This window comes from Mastigoproctus giganteus, chromosome 13 (genome assembly GCF_048544385.1).
Source record: "Mastigoproctus giganteus isolate SK-2022 chromosome 13, ASM4854438v1, whole genome shotgun sequence".
Lineage (NCBI taxonomy): Eukaryota > Metazoa > Arthropoda > Arachnida > Uropygi > Thelyphonidae > Mastigoproctus > Mastigoproctus giganteus.
In genome coordinates, this window is record NC_143587.1 from 93,419,899 (window position 1) to 93,434,458 (window position 14,560).

Genomic DNA, 14,560 nt, shown 5'->3' on the forward strand with positions numbered 1-14,560 from the left:
GTTTGATTTATATATCAAATGAAAAGTTAAATCAGACCGATTCCATTTAAAATAAGTTATTCTAAGATTAAATAAATAATTAAATACATATATTATTGTTATATTTTTTGGAAAAACTCAGGCTGGGACTTATGGGGGACATCATTCTCTCTCTCTCTCTCTCTCTCTCTCTCTCTCTCTCTCTCTCGTGCAGAATAAGTTCTCTTTTTTGCGTTATGCATTATTTTGAATTATTTTTTGCATTATTTTTTTTTCATTTCAGTACTAATTAATAATATTGAAAAAAAAAAAAAAAATGCAATCCTTGATTTATATAGAAAGAAAAATATAAAGTGTACATCAGCTGTAGCTGTGAAATAGAAGTTACTGAAAGTCGGTATTCTGGTTTAAATGACTCAAGACGTATATATAATGTTAAACAATCACGTCTTTCCTTAGCTGTATCCATATTTATCACTTTTAATTTAGTTTGTATATGCATATGAGAAATGATTATAAAAATCATATGACCAACTCATTTATTACCAGAAACATACTGTATGTAGGCTTAATTTGATGGATTGATTAGAGATTTTAATTTTAAGAGCCCTGACGTGTCACTGTTAAAGCGTTGTCTGTTTTGTCCGTACAATCGGTGTTCTCGAATATTTTAGCGATTCAAACCATAAATTTTTTTAAAATTTTATCAATGGTTGTTTCACTACAATATTCACTTCTTATCGGAAAAGCAAATAGACCTAATTTTTTCTACGAGACTACTATGAATAAATACCGTTAAAACTTATTCATAAATTCTTGTGCCTCTTACAGCTAGTTATAATATTCAGTTACTCAAGAATAACTTCAGGGTCTGACATAGCTACACCGGGACGCTCGAGAAAACGGTATTTTTCGAACCTCTTATACAGGCTAGCCTGTGTCTCACGTCACACACACACACACACACACACACACACACACACACACACACACACACACACACACACACACACACACACACACACCTCATGACAGCAGTATTGAACTATTCTGTTTTCACAATTACGATAAATATTGCATCTTAAAGCAAATTTTTCGATGGACTTTAAGTAGTCGGTATGCTGAGAATCAGTTATATTTTTCTTAAATGTAAAGGAAAACACACTGAGTTGGCTTTCCATTAGCAGCCCTTCTGCAGAAATGGATTGGATTGGTCTGTGGAGCTGGTGAAGGCTCAGAGTCGGGAACTGCTAATATAAGCATGTACTTCGCACACATTTGGCAATCAGTTTTTGAGTGTCGGCGAGTAAGAATGGTCGGCTTCAAGATTTTTTCATATTTCGAACGTGAAATGATTGTTGGGGGCAACACATGTTGTCAGAATCTCTACATGGTTTTAAGTCCTTCGTTCTTTGGTGTAAGGAGTCTACCGTGATTGGCTCAACAGTGGTCGAACAACCAGCCAAAGTTCAAACGTGGAATAACCACTTGTGGTGACGTCCTTGGTGATCGTTGTCTCCCGTCTCGAAACATAGAACAGCAGAGACGCAGCACAGTTACCCAGCTAACCACCTAATATAACGTAGGAACAGGAAGACCAATATCCGCATGGACTTCTGTCTTTTGTGTATTCTGTGAAGCCGCACAAGGGGGTTCCCCCAACTTCGCGCATGGACTATGCGCCCGACATTAGTTCGTATAAACTATGGATGCGAGACACAAGAAATTACGCCTTGCATGGGCATGTCAGTACCAACACTGGACCACCGATGAATCCCGTTTTTAACTGTATCATGTTGATGGGCGTATCAACATTTTGCCAGAGCAAAGTGAGGTCGTGGTACACGGATGTACTACTGATGTTAGGCAGGCTGGTTTTGGGGCTGTTTTCATGACATGCCCTGGTTCTTCTGATCACCGTTCATCAATAGCTCGAGGAGAACGCCTACCTTTCTGTCGTCGCCGACCAAGTGTATCTCTTCGTGATGAAAGTGTGTCCAGATAACTCCGTCGTCTATTAACAAAACAACGTGCCATGGACAAGTCTAGGCAGGTTGTTAATTGGTTTCAGGAGCATAACGATGAATATAATATTCATATAATTCCACAGGATTAATATTCATATAATATTAATGCTGTAGCCGCTAAACTTACTCGATCTCAACCAAATTAAGCACGTTTGGGACTTACTGGAAAAGTACATTCGATGCTACGACTTGATAACGTGCGGGCATTACTGGACACATTGAACGCATGGGTAGCACTGCCACAGGACACCCTGCAGCAGCTTGTGGAGTCCATGCCAAAACATGTATGGGCTATATTATGGTCTAATACCTCGTGGGGGGTATTAGTTAGGGGTTGTTACTGCAAAGCCAACTCAGTGTAAGTTGCATTGTCATAACATAAGCGAAATGGACCGAAATTCGTTATTTAAGTTTGGAAAGTAAAATTATTTATTATCAGTAGGACATGTACCTCTTTTCTTCCTCTAATAAAAAGGGAGGATAATTTGGAATGATTTTTGAATTGCAGAGAAACATTGTTTCCATAAAATGGAAACAATGTTAATCTATGATAGTGTTGTGTAACGCAGTTGTTTGCGAAAATCAGTTTGGGTATAATAAGCGAATAATTTGACTGCTGACCGTGATTTCCATACCAGAAACAAATAGCCGTTTGAGTAGTTGCCTTTATTTATTTCTATATCCTGATCCGAGTTGGGCAAGACAATACCCGATTCAGGACGCTTGAGAAAATTTCTGTATTTTTTAATGAAAATGAGTGTGCCTTTAGTATTTTGCTAAAGCGGTAATAAAGTTAAGGAATAACTCTGTATTTTTTCAGTTTTCTCTCCATTAGTTTGTTATTGCATTTTACACTTACAGTTCAAATTAGCCTTCTAAAAGATGTCCTTTATTCGTATGTGTTTTGATTTGTGAATCAGACTTGCTTCGTGCATGTGCACAATATTGATACGTGATTCTGTAGTATTTATGAACCTATTAATTAGTTATGTAAATACTTCTGGAAAAAACTATAAATCATTAAAAATATAATGCAACATAATGTAGAAACACTTTCCTAATTAACTTATCGAGGTATTTGAAAATGTGACAGGATTGTGTATTAACTCCTAATTAACTTACAATTCATTCTCAGAGACTGCCAGTGGAGTTTTAATGCCAGCTGAAACTAAGAAAGCTTTAAGTACTGGAACCTATATATTCAAGCAGCACAAGCCATATACACCGTAAGGACTGAATTTTTCTCCCACTCCTAAACAGTAAATAAAATGTGGACAATGTAGCTTCAATTTCCAGTGTGTGGGATTAAGAGGGAGGGGTTTGGCACTGGACAGTTAACCGGGTAACTCTGCCAGAGTTCTGTCATTATTGCTCTTGAAAAAAGTAGTTTAACAAACGGCCACTAAGTGTCCCTTATATCTAAAGGCAGAGTTTATGAATCACGACTGCGGTCATTTTCTCTCACTCAGATGGAACGCAGTCAAATGTTCATCATTCTTTGGGACGCGAACAGCTCTTGGCAATGAGCGGTAAGCAGTAGCCATCTGTTGTCAAAGGTTACCTCCCACTGTCTCTGCCATACGTTTTATCGAGGTGTTGAGATAAGTCACTCGGCACTATTTGTAAGATGAAATCAGGCCATGGCTCCGACCATGCTTGATGGACCTAATCCCAAGCTTCCATGACCCAGGGACAGGGGCGTTCCAGAAGGTAAGGATAAGGTCGATAGTCCTGGAGCACCGTGCATTGTGGACGTAGTCACAAAGGAGCCGGACATTGCCATGTTACCTTGGTGCATATAGTGGTTCATAGAGAACTGTCCAGGAGGAGTGAAACTTGAATAAGATTTATCCATAGGTTTGAGACAGTCTGGAAGGGACATTGCAATTTTCTTCTTTTTGCTTTTCGCGGATAGTTTCCTGTTACGTGTTTGGATTCCCTCCTTTTTCATAGTTAAGGGACGGTTTACCTACAGAAATAAAAAATAAAAAAAAAGTAAAATAAAAATAATGTCGAATAACAAAATAGTAATTTCTGTCAATATTTAAAAATTTCAAGGTGCTTTTCTTTCTCAAAGTAGTGTGCCCTACTTGCTACAAAATTTATTAACATACTAGTACTATGTATTAGTATTAGTACTATTACATATACAGTTAATTAGAATTAACTAATATTAATATAATTAATCAGTTATGATGTTATTCTCGATTGATTTTTTTTTTTTTTTTGTAGTATAACGTTTGAAGTTAATGTTATGTTGAAGGCAAAATAATTGTTCTTGTGTATGTTCTGACACAAGTCAGAGGAGTTTGCAATATATATATATATACACGCTTTGATGCCAGCACTCTCCGTTATTCAAATAAATGTAAAAACTAACTTATATGAATTATCCACACCCGAAGAAAAATCGATGATCTAACGCACTCGGAATCAAAGGTCTAAGAGGTCCAAATCCGACCCCAAAATACATCAAACCACCAACAAATATCCACGAGCGAAAGAAGACATTGGGTCCATTAATAAAAACGAATGCGAAAACGATATAAAAAGTTTTTTACTTTACTGAAGCACACAAACCTTTTCGACATGGGTCTTGATCCCGAATTTTGGGATCGAGTTTGAAGCTCTTAGACCTTTTATTCCGAGTGCGTTAGATCATCGATTTTTCTTTGGGTGTGGATAATTCATATACGTTAGTTTTTACATTTATTTGAATAACGAAGAGTGCTAGCATAAAAACGTTCTTCAAGTCATTATTGAGGTTTTTCCTCTCATTCATTTGTTAATTGATATATAACGCATAACGTATTGAGCCTTGTTGCTCTGACATTTATTAAATACATATACATATATATACATACACACATAAGAGGCAACCATTACTAATAAATGATTAGTTAATTACATGGCTGCCTATATATAATTAGTTAATTATGTGGTTGCCTATTTTAACTATAATTATAGTTAATATAGTTAAAAATAATATTACCACTGAATATATAAATCTGCCTCTTAATGTTCCTGAACTCAACCAAACCGCTAATATGGTAATTTTTTTTCATCATAATCACTACTATCAAACCTATATGGAATGTTGATCACCACAATCTAACCTATAACACTGAAATATGTCATTCAAAATACTTATAACTCTTGACGAACACAATTATCATTACAAACAGTATTTCTCCAACTTAAAATTCAGTGCCTATAATTGCAATCATCAATGCCTATAACACAAATTCTTGCCAATATCAAATGCTTTCTAATCATACTCTCTAACGAATAGAATGTCTTTTTCGTAGGCAACAGAAATCCAGGAGTCACAAGCTAGGGCGAGTGGAGTCAAAAGTGGTCCAGAAGGAAAAAGACTGGGGGGATTACAATTCAGTCGCATGAAATTTTTCACGCAGTGTAAACAGGCGTCTTGGAAGGGACAGTATCTCTCCATGATATTTAGGACCTTCACAAGTAGAGAAAATAAAAATAAATAAATAAAAGGATGCCATTATCCTTCGTATAACACAATGACGAGAATGCATTTAGAATTTGTGTTCGGGTCTAGATGTTAAACTTGAAGAAAGACAGAATTTTTAGAAGGGTTCAGAGAAGGACAATCAGATTAGTAAGGCATGCTAATCGATGTTCATATGAAGATCGACGTAAAAAGTGCGGATTGCAAAGCTTGGCAACTAGCGGGAAGGATTTGATTGAGGTGTAAAGGGCCCTGAAGGCAAATCAGTAAATGAGCAAGGGAAGTATATTTTACCATGGCAGAGGAAAGAAGAATTGCAACTTCAAAACTTTGGTGTAGTAACAGAAGGCTGAATCTCTCTCTCTCTCTCTCTCTCTGGTAATGTGCTGTAGATCACTGGAATGAATTGTCTGCCACAGCGGTCAAGTTTTTTTTTTTTTTTTTTTTTTGGCAGATGCAGAAAAAGCCCGCTGCCTTGCATCATTTACCCATCATAATAATAACTCAGTTCCGACTGTAGACTGCCTCCTGTCTTTTTTTTTTTTTTTTTCTCTCTCTCCTCATCTGAATGTTTTTCCAATCTGTCTCATTGCATCAAATCAAGTTTGACGATTCACCATTCAACAATAACTCAATATTAGCCATTAGTTTTACTACTAAGTTTATTTTAAGCGCGGCTGAATCAGGATAACTAGTTATCCTGATTCAGGATAGAGTTGGCAGTTTGTAAAATCAAACTGCCAACTCTATTCCACACTTTATGAAGGTTATAAATTATAAGGGGTTGTCAAACTCCTTATCGTTTACAAATTTTCCAGTGAGAATTGTCACTACACAGTGATTGCCCTTTCCTATTCGTCTAAACCTCCCATTTTATGAGTATTTTTTTCTTTATTTTTGCTTACTCTCACTCTGTACTCAAGCCGTCCCGTTTGATGTTCACCAAACCACTGCTGTAAGGTTTTAAGCTCATCAGCAACTTAGACCAATGCACCGCATATAATATACAGTAGAACCCGGATAAGAAGTTTTCCAAGGGACTGGAGATTTAGAACTTCTTACGCGGGAAAACTTCTTAGAAGGGAAAATGACCTAAGGGTATGAAATATTAACTACACAAATGAAAATGAAAAGATACACATACATAAGTTAAAAATCATTTTTAAGTACTATTTCAGAATTTATAAATATTTTACTCAGCCTACGGGAAACATTTTTTAAACTGAGGCTTTCTAATTGCTTAACACTCTGGTCATTAAACTCATTACCAAGTTGGAAGAATCAGCTTTGGAGTTTCAACATACCTTAAAAGGTCACAATTACAGTGACAGAGAAAAATCCATTAAGTAATTCAGAACTGTTCACAACCATCAGAACTTAACGTTTAAGGTGGTCTACGTATCCAATTATGGATTTCGATGAAAACAATTGCAATATGTCACTTCCATTATATCAAAATGTTTATACTGAAAATGTTTTAGCGCCGAAAGCCTCAAGACTATGGAAAATTCGCTAATCGAACAAGTTAGTGTCTGCCATCATTTTAGTTCGCAGTAAACCACCGAAGTAGGTGAAATGGCATCGTTTCGTACATTTCGTATGGCTGTCAGTGTCGTTACTCCTTGAAAGTACTGTATCTGTACTCCTACCAGTTTGAGTGTTTTACAGTAAAACATTAACTCTTATCTTAGTCTTGATTTTAATATTTTCTTTATTTGTTTTAATGATTTTCAGAAACATTGACAGTCTCATTGTTATTGGTGACTTTCTCGAAGAAATAATGAGCAGTCAAATTGAAGTATTTTTATATTGCTTGATTTTCATGTTTTCTTGCAATCCATTTCCACATTTTATCTTCACATTTTCTTTCTTCATCAATAAACGATATTGAACATCTGCATTCTTGTTTCTTCTGTTATTGTTATCAATTAAGCTTTGTCCTGAAGTGATTAAAAAGAAACGTCCACTGTTATATGATACGGCTATATATTGTACTGTTACTGGTCTTCTTTTGCTTTGTTGCTTTCCATTAAAAAAAAAAAAAATAGTATGCGGATATATAATTAATGACAGTTGGCAGAAGTTATGCTAAAGTAAAGTGTCACAAAATAAGCTTTCTCATCCTCTGAAGCACATGAAAATCAGTCTTCTTACAAAATACATACTTTAAATAGACCCGCTTTTTTATTTTAATAGTAATTTCCATGGTAAACCTGTGTGGCGTGTCAAATTCTGTGCGTGCATTTGCGACAGTCAATACATATACTTAAGTCAGTAGCTACGAATTACGAGAGATGGCCAAGACCGGCTCCAGAAACACATGACGTCACATCCTGTCCGTTTCCACATGCCAACAGTTAATCCCAAGCTGTATGCGACCGATGTGACATTTATTAATGAACACACCCAGTTCTCTCCTGTAAGCAACCCCCACTCCCCCCAAAGTTCTCACGCTAAAGTTTTCGTAAACGATTCAAGGTCCATAAAAGAAGAGAAAGAAAGAAAGACAAGAAAGAAAAAAAGCAAATGCATGTGAGAATGTGCATTTCTTTGCGTGGTTAGACCTTGGGGCTAATTACCGAAACAATTAATATAATATTGTGTCATTGTTCCTCTACTGCAGGGAGATAGAGAGAGAGACCAGGTTAGAAACACTACATTAAAGAAGAATAGAAGTAGTCACGCGCCACTCGCTTCCTGTCTACATATTGCGTGAGACACCTCCCCTCCCCTTCCTAATAAGTCTCCCCCCATAGTGAACTCACAAAATACATAACGCAATTTCCCTAGGTGCTCTATCTTTTACAGGGCTTCATTTCTTTGCAAAATGAAGTAGACACAGCCATTTCATAATAAACGCCAATTTTGTTTGCTAAATTTTACACTTGGAAAGGTAAATGCACTGTGTGATTAGTGGTTGTTATTTTAATATATTTCAGGTTTGTGTTAATATTATTGTTTCCACTGCATAAACCGTGCAGAGAACTTTTAAGTAGTTTTTAAATATTTATTCTAAGAAGATTTTGAAATAATTAGAGAGAGATTTGGCAAAAGAAATCGAGAACTGTCACTTAATAATGTATGCAGAGTAGAAGTGATTTATTGTTATTAAAATCTGTTTATTGTGTCAGTTCCTTAAATGGCCATACGATAGTAGGGGTTTCAAAAGGTAATATGCGCGCATTAACACATAACAAGTGACTTGATCCTGCGCTGCGCTGCACTGCACTCAATGCAGTATGTTCGTTACTTCTCTTCGACATCATCAACCATCTATGGAGGTGGGTGGACCTGTTTAGCTTCGGTTTGCGTCCAATGGGGGTGTTAGTTTTGTCTGCCTCAGCCATCACTTCGACCTTGGCGAGGTAGTTCCGCTGAAGCGACTTTCATGATTTTTTCTTTTTTATATTATCATTATTTCTTACTATTATTATGATGCCGGGGTTGGAGCGTGACGGACACTCTTTCGCTTCCGTTAAAGCGGGACTCGAACCCCGGTCCATCAGTCTGGTAGTCCAGTGTTGTAACCATCAGGCCATCGCGTCCCTTTATAATTATTATTATTATTAATACAGTGAAGTTAACGGTTATAATAATCGTAATCGCATATTTGTAATCACAATTCTGAAGTAAAAAGTAAAGTGCAGCCATTATCAACCCACTGCAGGATGGAAGCCTCCTCAACAATTCATGCTGAGGGAAATGGACCGTAATCTGCCACGCTGGTCCAGTGCTGGTTGGCAGATCGACCGTATTCAGCAGTCAGGGGCTTGAACCCCGGTCTACTCAAAGAGCGTGTGCTACTGCACTCCCGCTCATGACCACTTGGCTACGGAGGCCGTAGTCTCACATTCTGCAATCAACTTGTTACTTACTATTGTTGCTGTGCTCACCCCGGGTTTCCTCTTCTCTTCAAAGAAATTTACACCAAGCTTTCTATGAAATTTCTTGAACTATTAGCATACCCGATAATGCGCCATAAAGTTACGAAGAAAATACTTTTTAATCCTGAATTTCTCAAAAATTCAAGTACAGTATTTTTTTTTTTAAATTTTAATCGAGCGCTTGATATCACATTTTATTATTATTTTTTTATTTATTTATTTTTTTTTTTGCTTTATACAATTACGAGTTGGATTCTGTCTTAAAAGTTCGTTAAGTCGATTGTTCTGAACGCATTTTTACCATAGAAACAGTGTTATAAATAGTGGTTGTTCATCAGAGCAACCATCAAATCCTTTGTAATTCGCACAATGTAACTAAAGTCAGGACCCATTTAAGCACTTAAGGAACCGGGGCCAAGCACAATTTTCACCTAGATCAGGGGTGGTGAACCTTTTTAAGCGTGCTTGCCAAAGTTGGCTAAATCTTTTAAAAAAAACTACCCTCGCGTGCCCCTCGGAAGGCGATATTCAAGACATTTAATCGCACAATTTCGTCAGTACGTCTCATCACCCCGACTTCAAACAAGTCATTGCATGAATACAGCTATTTACTAATATGGTGGGACGTTACTGCATGCCTAACAGAGAGAATGGGCGTGCGCAGGTCACGACTCAAGGTGGATTCCTGGAGTGATGCTGTTTCGAAGTTTGAAATTTTATTTGGACGCTCTGAATTTCGTGCCCAAAAAAATTGTACACATGCCACTTTGGGCACGCGTACCATGGGTTCGCCACCCCTGACCTAGATTGTTCGAATATACAGTATAAGTAAATTTGGGACCACCCCCCCCATCACAGCTGAGGCTGCAGTCCCAAACCCTCCCTTATATGAACCCCGGCAAATCATTATATTTTTGCAATGAAAAATAGCAGAAGTCAATACTATTTACTATTACAGTTCAAAAAAATATATAAAAACTTACTATTACGATTAACAAAACATTAGAAATCAATATACTGTTACAGTTAACAAATCAAAGAGCCATCAAAATGAAAAAGAAATATGCGCGTTGTCAGTTCTTTGTGTTGCGCGAGCATAGATTTCGTCTCAGAGCCATAAATGGTCTTACTGCGCCGCTCCAAATATTTTAAACCGTAATAATTATTTTATAGCATAAGAGGATTTGTTAGAGGGTCATGGTATTGACTATTGCTATTCCGTAACAAGATTAATAACTTATTTCGTTTAGAGCTCTCCTTTGCTAATCACGACAACTTTTACCGCCTAAGGTGATGACTCGAAATTTTATATTGTCTTTCATCAGTTTAGCAGATGTGTAATCAACTGCTGCAAGATCTTTTATATAATATATAAATTTATTCTTTAATATATTCTTTTATATAATATTTTAATTTGTCATAGTGTTTTAAGTATGTTTTAAATTATATACTGTGCATAAATAGCTGCATTTTTAATATTTTAAATATTTTCGTGTAATATATTTTGAATAATTTTTGTAATTTAGCAAATAAACTCCATTAACTGTCATTTTCCACTCGTTCTCATCCCTGCAAACCTCGTTACCATTAGAGGAACTTTTATAGAAAACACACTAAATAATTCAATGAAAATAGACCTCTATAGGTGTGCTTGAACATTAAGAACTCAGTGGGTCATATGAACTTCTATATACTGAACCTTTTTATGTGTGACGTTTAACAAAATAATGAGTGTACACCTAATTGCATATTTTTCTTTTACTCAATTTGTAGTACAATATATAACTTCATGCAGGTACGACGGTATATGCATTGCTCTTGTTGTTCAGCTGTTTATTGTGGTTCATTAAAAAAAAAAAAAAAGAAAGAAAGAAAAAGAAATTAGTACCTAATCGTATCATGACTCTGATTTGTCTGTGGTGTCCAATCGTCTACCATTTAGGGCCCAATCTGTGTTGTGTTTTCGGATTTAATACCCAATCGTGAACCGCTGGAATAGGTTAACTCAAAGCTCCTGTCAGCCACCCACACAAAAAAATAAAACTGCTATACGATCTCACAACTACTCATCACATCATTGTTGTTGTTGTTATTGTTATTTTTGGCGCAAGGGCTGCTCAGGCCATATTGCTCCGCATCACATCGTGAGGTTTTGGCAAACACTTCTTGAGTACAGTTCAGTATAAGTTTTAATCCCCGCGAGCGTTATTTGAATTTCTAACACAGCCTGAAATTTAACATATTTTTACGAGCGTTTGAGTTGAGAGGTTCAAGTTCGTGTAACTGTTAAATACGACGATGTTTTGAATTGTGAATTTCTTTGATTTTATGTGGTCGTCCCGGATATATGGAGAAAATTTATATATTTATTATTTTCTATAAAATGTAGGATAGTTTAGATAAAAAAAGGTTGGTTGTAACATGATAAGCGATAGCTAGCCAATTTTGAATGACATTACGTCAGTTGTACGGCCTCCATAAAAATCACTCGTTTCACATGTCTGGTCATGTTTTTGTTACCTTTCAGTAAATGTTATGTGCATGTAATCAATAACACGTGGTGCTTATACTGTAGATATACAGGATGAATTTGATATACAGTACTTTGGAAAGAAAGTACTGCGTTGAAAAGCAGTCCTCTGTGAAATTTTAATTTCTAATTTCTTTCATTTCAGTGGCAAGTTCGTAATGCTTTAAAATGCTCATTTTGCAGCTCAGTGGATTAGAAAAGCTAATCCAGTAATCGGGCTTCCTAGAAATCTTAATTCAACGTTTGAACATTTTCAAATGGATATATGTAAAAAACAACAACCAAAAACAAAATATATATATATATATATATATATATATATATATATAATAATTTTTGTTTAGGTCATCTAATGGAGAATGACCTTAGCTGTTATGACCATGACTCTGAACCTTCATAACCGTATTTTGATGTAAATAAATACAGTATATAAATTTTCTGTGTTCTATAACAGAAAATTTATTTACGTAGAATACGGCAAGATTACAGGCGCCCCCGTAGCCAGGTGAGAAGGAGCAGCAGTGCTTAGCACACGCTTCTTGATTAGACCGGGGTTCGAGCCCATCACCACCAAATACGGAGGATGCGGTAAGGTCAGGGAATGACCATCACATATCCCGGAGCAATATGGCCTTAGTTGCTAATGCTCCTAAAAATCAAATAACAAACAAACGGCAAGATTGCTTAGAATACGGCAAGAACATTACTATATTCTACGCAATATTGCATGTTTGCTGGGCTATGATTTGCCCATTAAATGTATTTGTTCAATGCATAATAATTAGCATATTTTTCATTTTACAGCAAATATCAGAACTTATTCTCTTTCGTGAGCTATTAAATTTTAAAATACCACAGTTCTTTTCTGTGGTGTTGTATTTGTAATTTGACTAGACCCCTTTCTTAATTAGGTAAAAGAAACATTCTAAACTGATGTTTCAATTATGAACTTAGTAATATAATAATGATTGCAAAACATTGCAATTATATAGATCTCTGAATTAAAGGCGGCGGCAAACAGAGGTGCTAATGTTATAAATAGACTCTGCTGTATTACGATGATCATTCCTGCACTGTATGCATATATTTTTTGATAACACTGAACTATAACAACCGACTAACATATCAAAATACTGCAGATACCTTTCAACCATTTAATTATTTTATCTATTATGATGGCCCTTCGTGACCCCGGTAGCTTAACCTTTAACGTAGCAGCCTATGCGGGTCACTTAAAGTTGAACGTTAGAGATTCAGAAAGATTACTGAGTAAGAGTGGCACGGATAAAAAGCCTGCTGGCTAAGGGTAGTGATGAGAAACGATGGCTATAGACAAAACAATAGGGACCTAATGAGAATGGGTGTCCCCCCCATCCCAACACTGAATGTCTCTAGCGGAAGGCTCTATTAGTGTAGCGGAAATGTCAGCTTTAATGGATCTAGTGGATGCTGGTTGCCGGCAGCCAGGGATCGTAATGATTTTCTCAATACATAGTCTTTGTCACCGTGCGTGCTAGGGTGGGTTGTGTCCTTCAGAGACAGGAAACACCGGCGCACGTGACAGTTTGGTGATACCCCAAGGCAGAAACTAGGAGACTGTACAGGTAGTTGTACTATTTCACCATCGCTAACTCAGGAAAATAGAAAACTGATGTAAAGGCAATAGTTAGTTTTTAATTACATGCCCCGGGCATATGCATATCATCATGGCCAGTAACTTTGTATCTAAAAACTTAAATAGAACGTGGCAAGGTTTTTTTTTTAAATATTTTTTCCTAAGGCGCTTCTCTTCCTTCTTGTTATTTATCAAAAACAAACTGTCAGTACAATAGAACGTCAATAACAATAGTTTTATGAATGCCTTATCAGCAGTCAGCAAGTGTTATCATTAATCTGCACTGCATTAATGTAGACACGCGCTGAGGACAAAGTTAATTGACCCTGAAGTAAATATCACTCCGTCTTCCTTTTCAGCTTAATTTTCATCCTTGCATTTTGTGTACGACACCGTATATAAAGCATACATCAATCATTTACAGTGTTTATTTGACCAACTAAAATAGATGTCAACACTTATTGGCACGTGTAGTTGTTTGCATTCCTTATTGCACATTAGAAATATTTTAACATGAAACTAATCGAGTGAAGAAAACTTTTTTTGCTGGTTGCTGCCAGTCATGGCACACATAAATCACTGCTTAATAACTACTCTTTCTGGATGCTCTGTTGGAGGTAGATTACGTGATAATGATGAATTTCATAATCAGTTTTACCTGCTTCTAAGTTTCATTTTGTCCGCTCTATCTGGTATCGTCATACATTAAAATGTGATTATTTCCATTATTAGCTGTTCCTGATTTTTGGCAGCAACTTAGCCCCCATAGGATACACGTTATCTGTCTAGGATACAGGGTCCCTTCGGGCACAATATCATTTCAAGCACCACGAACAATCCTCCGCCAATATCGACAGGGACATAGTTTTACTTGTCTAGGTGGTGCCAGGGGTTCCCAACAAAATCGCCCTTCAATATCGATAACTCAAGTCTGGAATGATGGCGTTTCTAGAATACTGTAAGATGACAACTAATGACACAGTCAGGCTCCGTCGTGATCTCTTCGCCAGTAATCAGGAAACAAACATTCGCCATTGAAGTGCCCTC

The 14,560-nt window shown here is 36.5% G+C and overlaps 1 protein-coding gene across 3 annotated transcripts in view; it reads right to left on the reverse strand.

The window, feature by feature from the left end:
- Nucleotides 1-300: 300 nt before the first annotated feature.
- LOC150076261 (transcription factor GATA-3-like) overlaps nt 301-14,560 on the reverse strand; it is a 351,889-nt gene continuing 337,629 nt past the window's right edge. For all 3 annotated transcript variants that reach the window (XM_090387746.1, XM_090387748.1, XM_090387747.1), the window contains one exon: nt 301-3,975. In XM_090387746.1, coding sequence (XP_090243872.1) covers nt 3,640-3,975 — 336 coding nt within the window. In that variant the 3' untranslated portion in view covers nt 301-3,639. The remainder of the gene's footprint in view (nt 3,976-14,560) is intronic.